At 40.8% G+C, this 21778-nt stretch overlaps 1 protein-coding gene across 5 annotated transcripts in view; it reads right to left on the bottom strand.

The window, feature by feature from the left end:
- LOC134349645 (microtubule-associated tumor suppressor candidate 2-like) overlaps nucleotides 1-21778 on the bottom strand; it is a 452095-nt gene that overhangs the window by 224713 nt on the left and 205604 nt on the right. For all 5 annotated transcript variants that reach the window (XM_063054258.1, XM_063054261.1, XM_063054262.1 and 2 more), the window contains one exon: nucleotides 1277-1483. In XM_063054258.1, coding sequence (XP_062910328.1) covers nucleotides 1277-1483 — 207 coding nt within the window. The remainder of the gene's footprint in view (nucleotides 1-1276; nucleotides 1484-21778) is intronic.

Raw genomic sequence — 21778 nt, 5'->3', positions numbered from 1 at the left:
ACACAGGACTAAAATAAACTGAGCAATAAACAGAGGCAGATGATAGATGGAGCACAATGAGACAAGTGGCAGCAAAACAGGTAATAATGAGAAACGGGTGAGAGGCAGAGTACTCAGTAATACAGGGGCCAGAGTAGAGCAGGAGCGGGGACAGGAGCACATGGGGCATGAAAACAAACAAGAGCACATGGCAATACAAAACCACAGACTGATGGCTAGGGAGAAAACATACGAAAAGACAAGGTTCAACTGGAGGCACTACCAGTTCTTTGTTTCTGTTTCTCACTATTTCCAGAAATTAATATTTGGGCAGCCGATGCTTGTGAATCTGTGATTCATGCACTTTAACAATGTGATGAGAGCAAGGTTGAAGTTGAGACTAGATGGGTGTGTTGATTACCAGCAATATTTCTCAGCTGTGAACATTATACTTAATTCTTCCCGCTAATAAATTTGAGATAAAAATATACTGACACAATGTCCACTGTGAACAAGGCTGTGTGAATACTACACTATCACTATTTATTCCTTTGCTTACACTTGTTAAGTTTGCATTTCTCCTAGAATGTAGCTAAATGGCCATTTCTACATCAATTCAGAGCATTTCTGACTTTGCATTGATGCCAGAAAGTCAGCTTATCTTTTGCAGCTGTCTCCTTTTGATTTGAGTTCAGAATAGATGTAATATAATTTGGACATTATAACATTATATTTAATTTTATCTTTTTTTGCCAAGACATCTAAGGGCATATTTCTGATTTCAAGACTTGAATGCATGTGCATAAATTTGAAAACTGCAAGCCTTCAGTAATGCACAGTTAGCAGCATAATTTTATTTTCTTGGTTAAGCAATGCACTTCATAGGTAACAGCCTGAAACTGGAGCTGGAATTCAATATAATTTCAGCCCAAGTCTGAATTCCAAGGATGTGTCGCTGGCAGGGTCATTCAAAACCTGTTTGTAACACCTTCAATGACTTACAACATTCTGCACAATATTTAACTGAAATATGCCTGTCTCCAAAATACTAACATAATGTAACATATGGAATGGGATAAGATACTAGGAAATCAAATTTTAGATTTATATACCAATAAATACTTAAGCTTAATTTCAATAACTCTCATGTTTTCTGACTTTACCTGTTTCAGAAGTCTAAATGTTTTGTCATTTCAATCAAAACTCAGGGTGGCCATTCTGATTCCTTTAAGATTTCAAGAGGAATAAATTCAGAGACATGTTCAAGAATATGAAAAACGTTTAAATTGTAGCTTACGATTTGTAGCCTTGCCGTGGTCACTATGCACACTGTCATTGGACTGGTTACTTGATACCGATGACAGACTTGAACTTCTGACAAATCCAAAAGCCATAAGCTTAGCTGCTGGCAATCGAGAGTAACCAGGAGGACGAAGTCCAGAGTGCCCAGGTTTGGGCAGACTTGATCTTTGGACGATTGGTATGGTGTTTTTCTTCTGGTCCACTGAAATACAGAAAAGAAGAATTTTACTTTGAAATAGGAACTAACATAACTCATAAAAACAGCAAAGCATCAGGTAAAAGAAATTTGTTGGAGATTTCTGAAATATGAGTGTCAATCATGGTCATGTGAATGTTTGTCAGTTATTTCATTAGAAGTTATTAGAATATTCTCAGAATATATCAATTCTATATGAAAATATAATAAAACTGAGTTCTACTATCCATTCATAATGCTAATAATTGCATGCCAATAATTCAAACTTACTATATATTCATGATTTATGTAATGAGAAGTTAGTTTTCCTCGGTCATAAAACAGATATAGAGATGAGTACACAAATAATGTATCATTCTAAATATAGCATAATTCCATGCACACTTTGTTTCCTAACATCTGTAAAGTAAATCCCAAAACACTTCAGAGCCAATAAGAGAAAATAATACAGCAAAATACAACAGCCAGTTTGACTTGGTAAAGTCCCACATAAAGTTATTGAATAAATAATCAACTTCCCTCTGACGTTTTGAGTAAGGTTTAAATGTGGCTAGAATATGCAGAGAATTTATCTTCTTGGTTCTCAAGTCTTCTGACAACTCTTGAACATCATAGAAGCACACTTGATTTGAGTTACCATCGAAAGGAAATCCAGTAATGGTCACTTGACAATGAATCGCTCACAGAGTAACTGTCAAATTGGATTAAATATTTTCTATCCTCTCTCTCCCCCTTTTGTTAGGGGATCTCATTAAATGGAGACTAGTACATTTGCTACAGACCACATACTTGTTCTAAAAATTAATTTAAAAAATAATTACTGCTTTGGGCACCTTTCTGCTCACGAGATAGAGGAGGAAAAAGTATCCCAAGATCTAGAGTTCATTTGCAAGCCCCCTTGGTAGTTTGTACAGACTTCAATTTCTACTTGCAGAGGTCTGAAATAAACTTTATTGTACCTGGGAAAACAAAGATTAATAAATCCTAAACAGGGTCTGCCAAAAAATATAGACATTAGGGATATCCGAAACTCAAAGGAGCAACCCTGCTTGCTTTTCCAAAAAATATTATACCAAGCCATATTAAGGGAACTAAGTTTTAAGAAAAATAGAAAGGCTTATAAAGGGAATTCGACTGAATTTTTTTTTAAACTGCAGATGCTGGAAATCTGAGATGAGAACAAAATTTTATGGAATGCCCAACAGGTCAGGCAGGATCTGTGGACAGAGAAACAGAGGCATTGTTTCAGGTTGAAGATCCGCCATCAGAATGACAGAAAATTACATTACTTGGCAGCTGGAATTACATTCTGGAATGCTAACGCTGCCAGAAATGGAAGAGTTTGTATACCTCGGAAAGTAAAGCATAAATATTGATTCAAGATTTTGCATAGAACTAAAGAATAGGAAAGAGTGGCTGTTTTCAGCAAAAAAAAATAAGAGGAATAATGCATGCAGTTCTGTTCACCACACTACAGGAAATCATTGCACTGGAGAGATTCCAGAGAAGATTTACCAGGATAGCGCTAAGATGTGAGGACTTTAGTTATGAGGAGAGATTGGATACACTGGCTTGTTTTCCCTCACGTGACCTTTCAATCAGATTCAATGTAAACTCCTCAAAATATATTTCTATCATCAGCACACCTAACAACATTCAATCCCTTCATCCAAGGTATTGATATTGATTTTAAATTGTTTAGGTCCCAATACAGAATCCTGTTGCATGCCATGAGTACTGATTTGCAATGCACAGTTGACATAGGCTTATATTGTAGCATTCTGCAAAGGCTTTTTTAATATGACAACCATGAATCAATTAACAACACCATAGGTATGTTTTATGTTAGACATAAGCCTGCATAGGTGTACCTACAATATGGTAAATAGTCCAGCATTGTTTTGCTAGCCAGTCTTTGAGTTCTATTGGTTTGAGCCATGATCATTAAGCTGATTGATTTGTATGCAGGCTGCCTATTACTTACTACTGATTTATCCCAAGCATACTGTCATAAAGGTGCTTAAAAACAACCACAATGAAAGGTTAAAAATGTATTCCTGAAGCATTTCTGATCCCTTTATATCACAAGTATGTATATATAGCATACACAAAAGTAGAAATAGCTAAAGATGCTGGAAAACTGACAGATCAGCAGTAGGAAGAGTCAACTTTCTCTCTCCAAGCTGCAGCCGAAATTGCTGAGTTTTAATAGCATTTTTCTTATTATTTCCACATGAAAACAATGTCTTGACAAACAATTCTACTGGCAGTAATGCAAGAAACAACAGATATTGACAACTAAAAGTTCTATTCTACATTGTGCTTCCTTTTTTAATCAAGTTTCTGAAACGGAGTCTAATAAACCTAAATGTTTTGCATCCGGAACAAAGGACAGATTTCTAATCCAACTGCTTTATATAGCAAGTAGCAAATTAAGTCAAAGAATCATATAGACTGGAAAGAGACCCTTTGCCCCTACTCTTCCATGCTGACCCAGATGCCTTCTCAGCCAGCCCCATTTGTCCACATTTGAACCTTTACACACTTCCTATCCATTAACCTGTACCAATGATGTCACTGTACCCACCTCTACTGCTTCCACTGGCAGCTCATTCCATATACTGTACCCACCTCTACCACTTCCACTGGCAGCTCATTCCATATACTGTACCCACCTCTACCACTTCCACTGGCAGCTCATTCCATATACTGTACCCACCTCTACCACTTCCACTGGCAGCTCATTCCATATACTGTACCCACCTCTACCACTTCCACTGGCAGCTCATTCCTTATACCTATGCATTGGCTTAAGCTACATCTTGTTTTAAACCCATCTACCCTGGGGAAAGGACAATGACTATCCACTTTGTGCCCCTCATCAGATCACCCCTCAGTGCTCCAGAGAAAACAATCCCAGCCTATTCAGTCTCTCTTTAGAACTTAATTCCTCTACTTGCTCAATCTTTTCTGCACCTCTCTAGCTTAATCACATCCTTGTGTGAAGTGTACTACTCAGGAGGGCAGTGAAAATAAGTTCAACAGAATTGTGGAATAAGTGATTAAAAAGACATTTTATAGCACCTTCTGTGGCTTTCCAAAATCACAAAATGATTAACAATCAATGAAGCACTATTAAAATGCTGTCATAGTTTAATATAGGTAGTCTAGTAGTCAACTTCTACAATGTAATGTCCCACAAACACCGGTAAGAAAATGACCAAATAATTAATTTTAAGGTGTGTTTAATGAGAGCCAAATATTGACCATGACACTGAAATTCAACTACAACACACTTCTACAAAATAACTTCAGGGTATTTATGTTCATCTGAGGAAACAGACTGAGCTTGGTTTAATGTTTCAGTTGAAAATCAAGCACTCCCTCAGATTTGCTCTGTGAATATCAACCTACGTTCTTTGTTTCCGGAATAGAACTCACATCCACAAGCTTGGAGACTCAGGAATGAGCCAGAGCTGACTCTCATTTTAAGCACTGGAATTAAAACAGAGGGAATGAATAACTGATAAATACCAATCAATGGAATTGGAAAGCCAGTTTGCAGGGTATTTAATCTTTGGAATTGGAAAGTCAGATTGCAGGGAATTTTCTGAATACGTACTTTCCTGCATTGCTATTGTCTCTGATTCAGTCTTAAGCCATTAATGAGGAGAGCTCACAAATTAGCTGCAAGCACCACAGCTCATTAAAGTAAACTAGTGCTGAATCAAAGGCCTGAAGTGAGTTGCTTCGATTATAAACTCGTGGGGATAAGACTGATCTCTGTTGCACTCACTCTTTTCAAAGCCGTAGAGATTCCAATGAGATTAACAGTGTGAGCATACTTGAGGTAACAGTGTGCCAGGTTGCAGAGCCCTGAATGCCCCACAGATCTATGCAGAGTAGTCAGATCATTCTATTAATAGCACATCACCATGGTTCAACACTAATTTGATGCCAGCACGGTAACTTTGGAGCTCAGTGCTCTAGTTTACATCTTCACTTAAAGAAGGACGTCAGAATATTATTCAGCAGGAAGGGGCACCCTTTGCCCCTCAGTCTCCGCTCCCAACCACACTGCACCACAGCATCTGACATCAGTGCTCAGAGAGCCCAACAAATAAACATTTTTAAGTACCATTCACACAATCACCACACTCAGATCATCTCTCCCCACAATTCTTCCAGTGACTTATGCACTAGGGATGACTTACAGTGGCCAATTAAGCCACCAACTATCACGTCCTTGGGATGTGGGAGGAAATTACAATGACTGGATGAACCCCACGTAGTCACAATGAGAATGTGCAAACTCCACACAGGCAACGTCAGATGTCAGGATTGAATCCAGGTTTGCCATGAAGCAGCAGCTTTATTAGCTGGGCCACTCTGCCACCAGTGATCAAAGGTACTGTTTAAGGATGTCATCAACTTCCCCCGTATTGTTACAAGTCTACAATTGTTTGCTGCCTTCGAGTGTTGAGTCACACTGACAGTCTACAGAGAGTGGTGCCAGGCACTGTTGGGCATCATCTTCACTTCAGGCTCTCTGCACTAATGAGTTGGATGCATCAGTAGGGACTTCTTTTGTCAGATGACATGTTTGGGAGAACGAGCTAAAGCTGTGCAGCAGAGAACAGGTTCCTGGAAGAGAAAGGAATGTAGAAGAACCCCCAGCAAGATAGGATTTCAGTCAATGGATTCCAGGAGCAAATTTCTCTCTGAACCTCAGCAACGAGTAATATGCAAGTCAGTGGCACATCCATGATGGTGTCGTTACCCAAACTGCCCTCCTGCTGTGGCCATAAACACAACCTCTTAGCATGAGGAGAACAACATTCCCTGTGGTTGTCAAGGTAATTGTGGTAATGAATTTCCTTCCAAGATGAAAATATTTGTAGCATCTTTCAACTGCTAAGGGAAAACATTCCCTCTTCAAAGACAGCGAATTTCATAATCCCTGGGCTGAGGGCCAGGAGACCTGGAGGAATTTGGAGTTTTGCCACGATTATAGCCTTCCCTGCAGTGCAATTTGGTAATGATTGCACAGATGTTGGTTTGCAGGTATTACATGTCAATACCATTCCACACTGCAACTGTGCCTCACTGATTCTGTGCATTCAACATCCGGTGGTAATGCAAATCAGAGCGCAGTAAGCTGGCTGAAATAGGCACACCTTTGTTCCATGGCAACATCTGAATCATTGTAGAGAACTAGACTGCCACACCAAATGTAACAGAGAAGTTAATTCACATGATGAAAAATATGTTCATTGCCTTAAACTACTAAGGAATTCTACAATACTTGAAAGGGCGGTTTCTGTGGTCTATGGTGTCTGGTGCTTGTTGCGCAATCTTGAGTCATAAGGGCCCAGCAAGAAGAGAGAAAGGAAAACAGAGAGCTCTAGATGAGGAAAATTAGGTCATTCTAGAAAGTGTCTTTCTGTTCAGACTACCTTTAAGATGTATTTTGAGTCTAATTCCAAGTATTACAACATGAGTTCTCCCTTCACAAACAGACTCACACCCTCCCTCCACCATTCATATTGCTTCTGCTCAGTCCATGTGCAAAAACAAAATAGAGCACAAAATAAACATTCGATTCCAATTTTGTAAATGAAATCACACAATATTCCATACAAAGTCATTCTGCTCATCTTCCGCATGTTAATTATGATTCAATTTAATGGTTGCAGCATGGACTTTCACTGCAGAGCTCTGGAAGGAAACTAGGCCAGCTTTCGGACTAAAACACTGGCTTCAGATTGGAATGGTGTTTCAGAGGTGGAAAGTTGGTTCACTTTAGACCTGACACAAGATTCAAAAGGTGATTCTCCATGGGAATGTAAAGATAATTGAATGCAAATATGATTAAAATATGAGTGACAGAAAATTTATCCAAGAAGTATAAATGAAGACAAGAATGAGAAAACAGCAAGAATTCATGTTTTCAATGAAACTGCCAAGTTCATGAACCAATAGACACATATTCGGATACTTCAATGATCTATACTTATTTCGTACATGACTACTGTGCTGTCAATATAATTACACACTTTAGAATGTTAATTAGACCATAAGACATAGCAGCAGAATTAGGCCATTCAGTCATCTTGTCTGCTCTACCATTTCATCATGGCTGATTTATTATCCTTCTTAACTTCATTCACATGCCTTCTCCACATAATCTTTAATGCCCTGACTAATCAAGAATCTATCAACCTCCAACTTTAAATATACTCAATGACTTGGCCCCCACAACCACCTGTGGCATTGAATTCCACAGATTCATCACCCTATGGCTAAAGAAAATACTCCTCATCTCCGTTCTAAAAGGATACTCCTCCATTCTGATGCTGGGCTTTCTGGATCTAGATTCCTACAGTATAGGAAATATCCTCTTCACATCCACTCCTTTCAATATTCAACAGGTTTCAATGAGATCCCTCCTCATTCTTCTAAACTCCAGCAAGAACAGGCCCAGAGCCATCAAACACTCCACATATGTTAACGCTTTCATTCCTGAGATCATTCTTGTGAAACTCCTCTGGACCCTCTCCAATGCCAGTACATCCATTCGTACATAAGGGGCCCAAAACGGACCACAATACACTAAGTGTGTTTGATCAATGGCTTATAAACTCCTAGCATCACATCCTTGCTTTTATATTCTAGTCCTCTTGAAATAAATGCTAACATTGCCTTTGCCTGCCTTACCACTGACTCAACCTGCAAGGTAACATTTAGGGAGCCCTGCCCGGGGACTCCCAAGTCCTTCGTACCTCAGATTTTTGAATTTCCTCCCCAGTTAGAAAATAGTCCACTCCTTCATTCCTGGTATGAAAAAACATGACCATACACTTCCCTACAGCTATATTCCATCTGCCATTTCGTTTGCCATTCTCCTAATCTAAGTCCTTCTGCAGACTCCCTGCTTCCTCAACTACATGCCCCTCATATCATCTGCAAACTTGGCCACAAAGTCATCAATTCCATCATCCAAATCATTGGTTTATAATGTGAAAATAAGTGGTCCCAACACTGACCCCTGTAAAATACCACTAGTCACTGGCAGCCAACCAGAAAAAGCCCCCTTTATTTCTCTTTGCCTCCAGTCAATCTTCCATCCATGCTAGTTTCTATCCTGTAATACAAAAGCTCTTATCTTGTTAAGGAGCTTCATGTGTGGCACCTTGTCAAAGGGCTTCTGAAAACATCCACTGACTCTCCTTTGTCTATCCTGATTGTTATTTCCTTAAATAATTCAACATATTTGTCAGAGAAGCTTTGCCCTTAAGGAAACCATGCTGACTTTGGCCTATTTTATCATGTGCCTGCGACTGGCCTGCACATGAAGGAGGTCTCACTGGCCTGAAGGGAAGCCAGATAAAGCACATGTAACTCACTCAAAATCATTAAGTAATTTTATTAGCCACTGATTTCAATGTTTTTGATTATCTGACGGTCCTAAAATGTCCCTTGAATTATCAAAATTTCAATTACAATCCGTTAGAAAAAATACATAGTGTGTATTTCCTATGAGCAGTTTTATTTAGAATTTACAAAATAAAAGCGGCACATTATTTCTTATAAGTGATTATCATTTGCCCAACAATAGTAATATTTTGATTATTAGTCACAAATTAATAATGGTTATATAACTATCAATGCGAAAATAAATGCCAGCTATTCTCGCTTTTACCCTCTTCCTTTGTAGTCCTGATGGCAGAAACGTTGACTGTTCATTACCCACAACAAGATACTACCTGAGTTCCTGTGTGTGTTGCTCCATTAGCATGATCTTGTCTGCAGCATTTTACAATGCTACAGAATTAGAGCCTCAATCAACTCACTCTCATTTACAACTGGCCTATCAGCTGATATTATTGTAGCCTGATTCGACGCAATTAAATCTCTTCTGCACTCTTTCTTTCATAAGACCATAAGATATAGGAGCAGAATTAGGCCATTTGGCCCATCAAGTCTGCTCCACCATTTTGTCATGGCAGATCCAATTTTTCTCTCAGCCCCAACTTCCAGCCTTCTCCCCGTATCTCTTCATGCCCTGACAATCAAGAATCTATTAACTTCTACCTTAGATATACATACAGACTTGACTTTCATACCTGCCTGTGGCAAAGTATTTCACAGATTCACCACACTCTGGCTAAAGAAATTCCTCATCATCTCCATTCTAAACGGATGCTCCACTATTCTGAGGCTCTGTCCGTTGGCTTTAAGACTGTCCTACCACAGGAAACATCCTCTCCACATCCACTCTATTCAAGGCATTTCACCATTTGATACATTTCAATGAGGTCACCCCTCATTCTTCTGAAATCTAGTGAATACAGGACCAGAGCCATCAAACACTCTTCATATCAGAAGTCATTCAATTCTGGAATGATTTTTGCAAATCTCCTTTGAATCCTCTCCAGTTTTGGCACATCCTTTCTAAGATAAGGGGCCCACACCTGCTCTCAATACTCTAAGTGAGGCCTCACCAGTGCTTTATAAAGTTTCAACATTACATCCTTGCTTTTATATTCTAGTCCTCTTGTAATGAATACTAACATTGCATTTGCCTTCCTCACCACAGCATCAACCTGCAGATTAACTTCTAGGGAATTCTGCACAAGGACTCCCAAGTCCCTTTGCATCTCAGTTTTTTGTATTTTATCTCCATTTAGAAAATAGTCAACCCTTTGATTTCTTCTACCTAAGTGCATGACCATACACTTCCCGACATTGTATTCAATCTGTCATTTCTTTGCCCATTTTCCTAATCTGTCTAAGTCCTTCTGTAGCCTCTCTGGTTCCTCAAAACTACCTGCCATTCCACCTGTCTGCATATCATCTGCAAAAACTTTGCAACAAAGCCATCAATTCCATCATCCAAATCATTGACATATAGTAAAAAGAATCAGTCCCAACATGCTAGAACATTACTAGTCACCAGCAGCCAGTCAGAAAAGCTCCCTTTATTCCCACTCTTTGTCTCCTGCCAATCAGCCACAGTTTTACCCATGCTGGGATCTTTCCTGTCATACCATGGGATCGTAGCTTGTTAAGCAGCCTCATCTGTGACATCTTGTCAAAGGCCTTCTGAAAATCCAAGTACACAACATCAAACGATTCTCCTTTGTCTATCCTGCTTGTTATTTCTTCAAAGAATTCCAACAGATTTGTCAGGCAAGATTTTCCCTTGAGGAAACCATACTGACTACGGCCTATTTTATCACATGCCTCCAAGTACGCTGAGACCACATCCTTAATTACTGACTCCAACATTTTCCAACCACTGAAGGTGCCTAACTACATAAAATGCCCAACTACAGAAATATAAAACTGAAGATCGGCTGTGTCATCCTGAGTTAAGTCATGGTGCTCTTTGTTTCCAAGTCAAAGTTTATAGGTTGAAATTCCAGCCAAAGAACCTTCACGTATAACCTTAGATAAGATACTGTACAGTCTGAGCAAATTTTGCAATTGAAAACAGCAAAGAGTTTGACTGAACATCAGGCATAGTAGGAATCACTAGCAAAACTGTGGTGGGTGCTATTTTCCCAGCAATATTATAACTGATCATCATTAGACGTCAGCCCTGCATCTGCATGTGAGCAGTAGAGGATTTGACAGAGAAGATTGACATCAGAAGATTGGCATGGTGGTTCTGGATGATACCAGTACAAAGTCAAACTGAAACATTCATTTGCACAACAATGCAATTTTCAGCATTACGAACAACTTCCCTTGAGTGAAATGATATAACAATAATTTCTGGGTCATTTTGCATTGTTTCAGAAAATTAATTGACCCGAGTTATCCATGCCTGGCTGGTAGAATTCCCACATCAGTCACATGCAACATGATGTCATTCCACATGTAATTGTTCTTTTGGAGTACAGCAGGGAAATTCGGACCACGTCATCTTGAGAATCTGGTGCTGAAAATGGTCATTTCTGAAGTCTGATAAAGTCAATTTTGGAGAAAGATGGCAAATTAATTTTTTCAAGTACTGCTAGGACATGAAAGGAGAATAAGCAGGGATGTAGCACCATAATCATAGCATTCTAATTATAAGCTTGTTTTTCACAATAAATTGAACATATGGTCTACATGATCTCTGAACAAAGGAGAAAAGTTTGCTTTATTCTCAATTCCCAAAGGATGTAGCAAGTGTTTTTTTTAATGCACTCAATTCCCTCCCGTGTCAATTTTCTTGGTCTGTCATGAATGCAGTCATTTCAATAAGCCAGAGCTCAACTCCCTTCAGACTTTCAAAGTCAGAAGGGGTGGAATTGGAACAGAACAGCACAGAAAACAGGAGCAGGATTAGGCAATCAGGCTCCACAGGCCTGCCCCACCTTTCAAATAATCATAGTTTATGCTTTTCTCAATTCCTCTTCTGTGTCATACCCATAACCCACAATCACTTAGTATTTCAAGTGTTGATCTATTCCCACCTTAATTAATTCTAATGATCCAGCCAAAAAAAATCTAGCTTGATATATAACTAAACCACTGGAAGAGGGCGACAAAGCTACTGATGTTGGCACCCCCAACTAATTCAAACATCTCAGTGTTAAAGCCATTAATGAGTTTTGATATATTGTTTGTTATGTGGAGAGTATGTCAAAATGCATAGAAACATAGAAAACCTACAGCACAGTACAGGCCCTTCGGCCCACAAAGCTGAGTCGAGCATGTCCTTACCTTAGAAATTACCTAGGGCGTATTTCAAAGTCTTGCAAATGCTATGAAGTAATGGCAAGGTGCAAACACGAGGAAATCTGCAGACGCTGGAAATTCAAGCAACACACATCAAAGTTGCTGGTGAACGCAGCAGGCCAGGCAGCATCCCTAGGAAGAGGTACAGTCGACGTTTCAGGCCGAGACCCTTCGTCAGGACTAACTGAAGGAAGAGCTAGTAAGAGATTTGAAAGTGGGAGGGGGAGTGGAGATCTGAAATGATAGGAGAAGACAGGAGGGGGAGTGATGGAGCCAAGAGCTGGACAGTTGATTGGCAAAAGGGATATGAGAGGATCATGGGACAGAAGGCCCAGGGAGAAGGAAAAGGGGGAGGGGGGAAAAACTTAGAGGATGGGCAAGGGGTATAGTGAGAGGGACAGAGGGAGAAAAAGGAGAGAGAGAAAAAGAATGTGTGTATATAAATAAATAACGGATGGGGTACAAGGGGGAGGTGTGGCATTAACGGAAGTCAGAGAAGTCAATGTTCATGCCATCAGGTTGGAGGCTACCCAGACGGAATATAAGGTGTTGTTCCTCCAACCTGAGTGTGGCTTCATCTTTACAGTAGAGGAGGCCATGGATAGACATATCAGAATGAGAATGGGATGTGGAATTAAAATGTGTGGCCACTGGGAGATCCTGCTTTCTCTGGTGGACAGAGTGTAGGTGTTCAGCAAAGCGGTCTCCCAGTCTGCGTTGGGTCTCGCCAATATATAGAAGGCCACATCGGGAGCACCGGACACAGTATATCACCCCAGCTGACTCACAGATGAAGTGTCACCTCACCTGGAAGGACTGTCTGGGGCCCTGAATGGTGGTAAAGGAGGAAGTGTAAGGTCATGTGTAGCACTTGTTCCGCTTACAAGGATAAGTCCCAGGAAGGAGATCGGTGGGGAGGGATGGTGGGGAACGAATGGACAAGGGAGTCGCGTAGGGAGCGATCCCTGCGGAAAGCGGGGGGGGGGGCGAGAGGGAAAGATGTGCTTAGTGGTGGGATCCCATTGGAGGTGGCGGAAGTTACGGGGAATAATATGTTGGACCCGGAGGCTGGTGGGGTGGTAGGTGAGGACAAGTGGGGTGGCAGGAGGATGGAGTGAGAGCAGATGTGCGTGAAATGGGGGAGATGCGTTTGAGAGCAGAGTTGATGGTGGAGGAAGGGAAGCCCCTTTCTTTAAAAAAAGGACATCTCCATCATCCTGGAATGAAAAGCCTCATCCTGAGAGCAGATGCGGCGGAGACGGAGGAATTGCGAGAAGGGGATGGCATTATTTGCAAGAGACAGGGTGAGAATAGGAATAGTCCAGTTAGCTGTGAGAGTCAGTAAACTTGACAGCAGGGTGAAAGTTGGAGGCAAAGTTAATGAAGTCAACGAGCTCAGCATGGTAAGGTGACTGGTTGATAAATAAATGCTGGTATGGATTTCAATGAAAAAGCTCATTGTCTTTCATATATTAACTTGATTTGCTGATTCGCTTTGCTGCAAGTACTGTGTACAACACACCAAATATTTAGGAATTCCCCATTTTAAGCACTCAATGGATAAATACATTCAGTGGCTATTTTATTTTATGTAAATATCTAATCAGCCAATCATATGGCAGCAATTTGATGCATAAAAGCCTGCAGACATGGTCAAGAGGTTAAGTTGTTGTTCAAACCAAACATCAGAATGAGGAAGAAAAGTGATCTAAGTGACTTAGACCTTGGAATGATTGTTGGTGCCAGACAGGGTGGTTTGAGTATCTCAGAAAGTGCTGATCTCTTGAGACTTTCACTCACAATAGTCTCTTGAGTTTACAGAGAACGATGTGAAAAACAAGAAACACCCAGTCAGCAGCAGTGAAAATGCTTTGTTAATGAGAGAGTTCAGAAGAGAATAGCCAGACTAGTTCAAGCTGACAGGAAGGCAATATTAACACAAGTACAGACACAAGAGGTACTGCAAATGCTGGAAATCTAGACTAATACACACAATGTGATGGAGGAGCTAAGCAGGTCAGAGAATGTTTTGGACCGAGACCCTTCATCAGGACTAGAAAGGAAGGGCAAAGAAGTCTGAATAAGAAGGTAGGGGGAGGGGAGGAAGAAGTACAAGGTGGCAGGTGATAGGTGAAACCGGGATGGGGGAAGGGGTGAAGTAAGGAGCTGGGAAGGCGATTGGTGGAAGAGATAAAGGGCTGAGGAAGGGGGAATCTGATAGGAGAGGACTGAAGACAATGGAAGAAAGGGAAGGGGAGGAGCACCAAAAGGAGGTGATTGATAGATAAGAAGAGAAAGAGTGAAAGGGAAACAAGAATGGGAAATGGTGAAGGAGAGGAGGAGGGGCAATTACTTGCGGGGTGGTAGGTGAGGACAAGAGGAACCCTATCCCTGGTGTGGCAGTGGGAGGATGGGTGAAGGCAGATGTGTATGAAATAGAAGAGCTGTGGGTGAGGGCAGCGTAGATGGTGAAGGAAGAGAATCCCCTTTCTTTGAAGAAGGAGGACATCTCAGTTGATCTAGAATGAATTGTCTCATTCTGAGAACAGACACAGCAGAGACAGAGAAACTGAGAAAAGGGAATGGTATTTTTACGGTGGGAAGAGGAATTGTCAAGATAGCTGTGAGAGTCAGTGGGTTTATAAAAGATATCAGCAGATAGACTATCTCCAGAGATGGAGACAGAGAGATTGAGAAAAGAGAGACAGGTGTCAGAAATGAACCAGGTAAATTTGAGGGCAGGGTGGAAGCTGGAGGCAAAGTCGATTAAATTGATGAGCACGGTTGCAGGAAACAGCACCAGTGCAGTCGTTAATGTAGTGTAGGAAGAATTGGGGAGCAATGCCAGTGTGGGCTTGGAACATGGACTGTTCCACATTGCTGACGAAAAGGCAAGCGCAGCTGGAACCCATGTGAGTGCCCGCGGCTACATTTTGGTTCTGAAAGAAGCGGGAGGAGCCAAATGAGAAATTGTTGAGGGGAACGGTCAGTTCTGCCAGACCGTTGAGTGTGATGGTGGAGGGTAGCTGGTTGGGTCTGTTTTAAAGCTCTCCTGATGGGGGATAGAAGTGAATTGGGCTGGACATAACTTTAGTAACCACCATTACTACAGTGGTGTGCAGAAGAGCATCCCTGAACACACAATACATCAAATCCTGAAGTGGATGGGCTACAGCAGCAGAAGACCAGGAACATACATCTGATATGTAGTGTGTGTACCTAATAAAGTGGCCACTGAGTGTAGTTTCAAATTATATTAGTAAAACAAACGTATAACATCAAGCAAATGCACCTGCATCTGTAGTCTTTTTGTTTCATTATTCAGAATTCTTAGTCTTAGCTGTGACTTTTACATATTTTTATAAGCAAGCAATTTAAATATTGCAAAAAACAAATCCATTGCTGCTTAACCACAGTTTGCTACAAAATAATGGAGAATGAGGCACTAGCCGCAAATCCACATGTCACGAATGCTTGATTTGAGCTGCGTTGTCAGCAGAAAGCATAAAGTGGAGACCAGGCGTTTTGCACTTGAAGGAGAAACTACATAATTATTCACTGGGGGCTGTTCTAAATCTCATTACAGTCAATTCAGTTAGATTCAGGAGAAGACTACAGATGTGGATGAACACCTCTTCCAGTTGGGATATGGTGCAAAACCCTGAGGGAAACAAGAAAAACAAGCTGTGTAAGATAACAAAAAGCTTGAAAATATTATATCAGGGGTTATGACTGGTTTGGTTATTTGACCTCTCAAACTGCTCTAGCTGTGACTAAAAGTTTAAGTCATTATCTGGAGTTTCTGGCAGAGCAGCTGGTTACTTCTGCCCTTATCCCGGGAATCATCTGTTCATTTTCTAAAAATAGTCCTTTAATTTAGAGAGCAGTGCTATTTTTCAATTAAAAATAACATTCTTTTTTTAAATTAATGGACTATTGTGTCCAAAAGTAAACTTCTATTCAGGTTTCTGATAAATTTTGCTTGCTTTTTGATAAATATCTGCTGCATGAATATTCAGTGGCACACAACTTCATGGGCAACTCTACAATTAAACCATAAACTCACAGAGTCACAGGAAAGCTGCAGCATGGACAATTCCTCATTTGAGTCCATACCAGTTCCTATCAAGACTATTCCAGTAAGTCCCATCGTCCAACCCTCCCCAATGACCATCAAATTATTCTTACTTCAGATACACCTATCTCTGTACATTAGACTAACTCAGTAACCACTGGTGTACAGAAGAGCATCTCTGAACGCACAACACGCAGAATCTTGAAGTGCATGGGCTACAGCAGCAGAAGACCATGAACATACACTTAGATGTTGATACCCAGGAACTCAAATCTGCTCACCCTGTCCACTGCTGATCCCTCACTGAGGACTGGTGTGTGTTCCCTCCACAACCCCTTCCTGAAGTTCACAATCAATTCCTTGGTCTTACTGATGTTGAGTGCAAGGTTGTTGTTGTGACAGCACTCAACCAGCTGACTTGTCTCTCAGCTGTACAGCTCCTCGTCAGCCTCTGAAATTTTGTCAACAATAGTTGTGTCAAAGCAAATCTATAGATGGCATATCTCGAATAATGATGTAGTATCAGAAGGAGATAGAGCACCTAGTGACATGGTATCATGACAACAACCTTTTCCTCAATGTCAGCAAAAGGAAAGAGCAGATCTTTGACTGCAGGTAAGTGGCTAGCACACATGATCCTGCTTACATCAACGGTGCTGAGGTCAAGAGGGTTGAGAGCTTCACTTTCTCAGGAGTGAATATCATCAGTAGTCTGACTAGCCACATCCATGCCACAGCCAAGAAAGCTCACCAGCGCCTCTACTTCTTCAGGAGGCTAAAGAAATTTGGTATGTCCTCTTTGTGCCTTACTAATGTTTATCAATACACCACCGAAAGCATCCTATCTGGATACGTATCAGCCTGGTAGGGAAACTGCTCTGCACGAGGCCTTGAAGCACAGAGAATTATGGTGACAGTTCAGCGTATCACAGAAATTAGCCTCCGTGGATTCAGCCTACACTTCTCACTGCCTCGATAAAGCAGGCAGCATAATTAAAGACCCCACTCACCATGCACATCAACTCTTCTCCCTTCCCCCCAGATGGCAGAAGATATAAAACACATACCATCAGGCTCAAGGACGGCTTCTCTCCTGCTGTTGTAAGACTATTGAATGGTTTCCTAGTCTGATATGATGGACCTCACAACCTACCCCGTTGTGACTTTGTTCCTTATCGTCTACCTGCACCACACTTTCTCTATAACCTGTAACTCTTTTTTCTGCGCTCTGCTGTTGTTTTACCTTGTACTGTCTCAATGCACTTTTGTAATGAAATGAGCTGCATGAATGGCGTGCGAGACTAGTTTTGCCTCTCTACTTTAGTACATGTGACAATAATAAAGCAATTTACCAGTTTAGTTATCCAGTTCCCTTCTGCTTTTCCAGTACATTCCAGGCAAATTAAAGACCAACCCATTGTTCACCAAATTCTGTTAAGTTGATTGATAATAATAAAAAACTAATTAATCCCTTATTGTTTTCAAGTTTGCAGGCAAAATTAAGTGCATCATTAAGTGTAGCATTGAGAGTGTAGTGGTTGTTAAAGGGTTTTTTTACATTTACAGGAATATAGACTTAATTACTCCAACCAGATAAATACCGTGATAGCAGATGAAAGGATGAGCACGCTATGTGAGTCAATCACATTGTAACACCCTAAAGTCTTGCCCACCACTGTCAAGGGTATCATAGAATACTTTCCAATTGCCTGGAAGGGTGAAACTCCAATTCTCAAGCTAATTGACACTATCCATATAGAGAATGTCATGTGATTTGTTGTACATTCACCATCCTAAACATTCATTTTCTCCATTAACAGCACAGCATGATATCTATGTGTGCCATCAACAAAATGCACTTCTTTTACTCGGCTAGAAAACTCCCATAGCAATCTCTATAAATAGAACAGTGTGTACTTATTTATGTAGAGATACAGTGTGGAAGAGGCCCCTGTGACTCTTTGATCCCTTTGACCCATGCCACCCAGCAACCCCCAACTTAACCCTGGCCTATTCACAAAACAATTTACAATGACCAATTTACTACTAACCGGTACGTCTTTGGATTGTGGGAGGAAACCAGAGCACCTGGGGAAAATGCACACATTCCACAGTGTAGGATGTACAAACTCCTTCCGGAGGACACCGGAATTGAATTCAGAACTCCGACACTCTCTAAGTCGCACACTATTCTGACTTGCAAATATACGTGTTTCCTTCGTCAACACTGAGTCTAATCCCTGGAACACTCCCCTCAACAGTACTAAAGGAGTACTTCAGGAAATACTGCAGTGGCTCACCATTATCTCCTCACAAGATCAGTCAGGGATGGAATACATCCCTGATCCCAAACAGAATAAAAAAAATGAACACTCGGATTGAACACCTAGCACAGCTCCTAGAACTGTTCTTGTTAAAAGCAGCCTGGAGCTTTTACTGGAGAAGGTGGCAATGAAGAATGTTTATGATGAAATCCCCCAGGTAGAGTTTAGAAATCATGGCAGATGTTCGGATTAATGCCATCTCTACAGCACATTGCTCAGGGGAAGAGATGAGAAGGAAGTTCTCCAGAAAGAAAGAATGCTATTTAAGGAGACAATGATAGATGCCCACTAGAAGCAAAGAGATGCTCAAGTAAGCACACAGTTAGTACTCCGCTGACAGAGGTGTGACATCTGCAAAGCAGCCTGCAAGCGGATGTAACAGCAAAGAAGCAAGCAACAAAGAAGGGTTAAAGTCCTGCAGAAACATAGTGTATACTCTAACAAGCTGTGTTCATTGATCAGCAAAAACTCTGTGCAGTCATCTGAGAATTTTAATCTATGCCTAAGATCTATACAAAAGTGCTGAATGACCAATCATTAACCTCAAAGGACAATGAAGCCTGAGGCAAAGACAGTAGACCTCCAAGTCGAGCCTCAGTTATCTTTCAACCCAATCTCAGTTTGCACCCTCTCACTAAGGGAGTATCATAAGAGCAGAAATAAATGCAAAATTTATCTAAACAGAAGAAAATCCTCAAAAAGGACTGTAAAAGATAACAGTAAATTACTAGTACAGATAAGAAGTTGTTGGCAATTGGAGCAAGTTCTTGTGGAGATCTATGAAAGCTGTGCGTAATTTGCCATCCACGTCATGGAGATCTGCTTTGACTAGAGAAGACTGGACGGAGTGCACAAACTGGCTTTGGTCTTCCTACCACCACCATCTCTCCTGGGTATGAAGATAAACTACATCCGGCTTTGGAGCATTTGCTTTGGATAATGAGGTTACCATTAACGACAGCTACCTCCAGGTGACCCTTAGGAAAGGTGTAGCGCCGGTTAGCCTCCCTGCTTGGGTTACAGTGAAGCCACGGAATGCAGGTGGTGGATGAAGCAGAAGGCAAGTTGTGAGTAACACAATCGATGGTTCCTGCTTCTCAGACGCTGAGCAGTAGATCCTTTTAGTAGGACAATGTTCAGGGTCACCCATCTTGTAAAGACACTGCATCGGAAGCAAGCAAGGGGAAGCTACTTCTTGTATTTTATCCCTAGTACAACCATGGTTCATACACACACAAATGTAAAAGGCAACAGCGTAAATGACAGCCCACTTCCAAATAGTGCGGACACCTCGCTTGGTACGAGATATCACGTAAACAGACAGGTGTACCCGGATCGTCACACCACTACTGTCTGCAAGAACAAGAGACTGCGAATTGCCACTTGGAATATTCAAACCCTGCACCAAGCTGGTAAGCTAGAAAACGTAAAATTAGAAATGAAGAGACTAGAAGTCAGCATCCTCAGCCTAAGTGAAATAAAATGGAAAGGCACTGGAGTATTCCAATCAAACGACTACAGGATGAGATACTCTGGTGGAGATAAACATGAAAAGGGTGTTGTAATCATCTCAGACAAAGAAACATCCAAGAGCCTGCTAGGATACTGGCATATCTCAGACAGAATGATGCTAATCAAACTAAAAGGACAACAAAACAACATCTCTATCATCCAAGTATATGCACCCACAATGGAAAGCTCAGAGGAAGAAACTGATGCCTTCTATCACTCCCTAGACAAAGCACTAGAAGAATGCAAATCACAAGAAGCCATCATAGTCATGGGCGACTTCAATGCAAAAGTTGGTGAGGGAAGGGAAGACCATATTGTTGGAGACCAGGGATTGGGAGAAAGAAATGAAAGAAGAGAAAAGCTTATATCATGGTGTAAAACAAACAATCAGATAATCATAAACATTTGGTTTGAACAAGGTCCAAGAAGGAAATGGACATGGAGAAGCCCAGATGGGAAAAACAAAAATCAAATTGACCACATAACAATCAATAACAGATTCAACAACCCGATAACTCAATCTAAAAGCTACCCTGGAGCAGACGGTGGAAGCGACTACATACCAGTCATTTGCAAAATGAAAATAGAAAATAAAGGAAACGAAAAATATCAGAACCACTGGCTTATCAACAACTACAAAACAACCCTCATCTGAAAACAGAATACCCAATCAAGGTGAAAAACCATTTTCAATTGCTGCAGGATGAAGGAGGCAAATCTTCCTGGGACGTACTGAAGGAATCCATGGTTGTAGCTGGAAAAGAAACCATCCCACGAAAAGAACGGAAAAGTAAGAAGAAATGGATAACTGAAGATATAATACAATTGATGCAACAAAAACAGACCATCAAACTAAGAGACAGCAAAGAATACAAACAACTTGATAAGACAATAAAAAGAAAATACAGAGAAGCTAAAGACAGATGGCTAAATGAGAAATGCTCAGGGATAGAAATGCTACAAACCCATAAACCTGGAACAAAGTTGATGCACAATAAGATTAAAGAACTAATGGGGAAATTACCTTGCTCAGCAAGTGGATGCATCAAGGCAAAAGAGGGCAGCTTAATTATGAACAAATGGAACAGATGGACAGAATATATAAAAGAACTTTTTGAAGACCAAAGAGGAGAAAAACCGAACATAAAGAAGAATCTTGAAGGACCTAGCATTCTAAAATCAGAAATTCGAGCAGCTGTAAATAAAACAAAACATAACAGAGCAACTGGTCCAGACAACATCGCTGTTGAAATGATACTGGCCTTAGAAGATTCTGGAATAGAGAAAATAACAGAAATAGCAAATGAAATCTATGATCATGGGGAGATACCTGATGATTTAAGTAAATCAGTGTTCATCACACTTCCAAAGAAAGAGGAAGCAACAGAATGTGAGTTACTTCGTACAATAAGCCTGATGAGCCACATGGCAAAAATTATTCTCAGAGTAATCATGATGAGAGCAAGATGCTGTATAAAACCAGAAATCAGTAAAGAACAATGCAGCTTTGTGGAAAACACTGGAACCAGAAATGCAATTTTCATGCTACGGATGATCTGTGAACGAACCATCCAGGTACAAAAAGACATCTACCTATGTTTCATTGATTATACAAAAGCTTTTGACACTGTCAGACAGCAAAATCTTCTGGAAATGCTT

This window comes from Mobula hypostoma, chromosome 7 (genome assembly GCF_963921235.1).
Source record: "Mobula hypostoma chromosome 7, sMobHyp1.1, whole genome shotgun sequence".
NCBI lineage: Eukaryota > Metazoa > Chordata > Chondrichthyes > Myliobatiformes > Myliobatidae > Mobula > Mobula hypostoma.
Note: the sequence above shows the minus strand (reverse complement) of the source record. Positions and strands in the feature narration are given on the sequence as shown.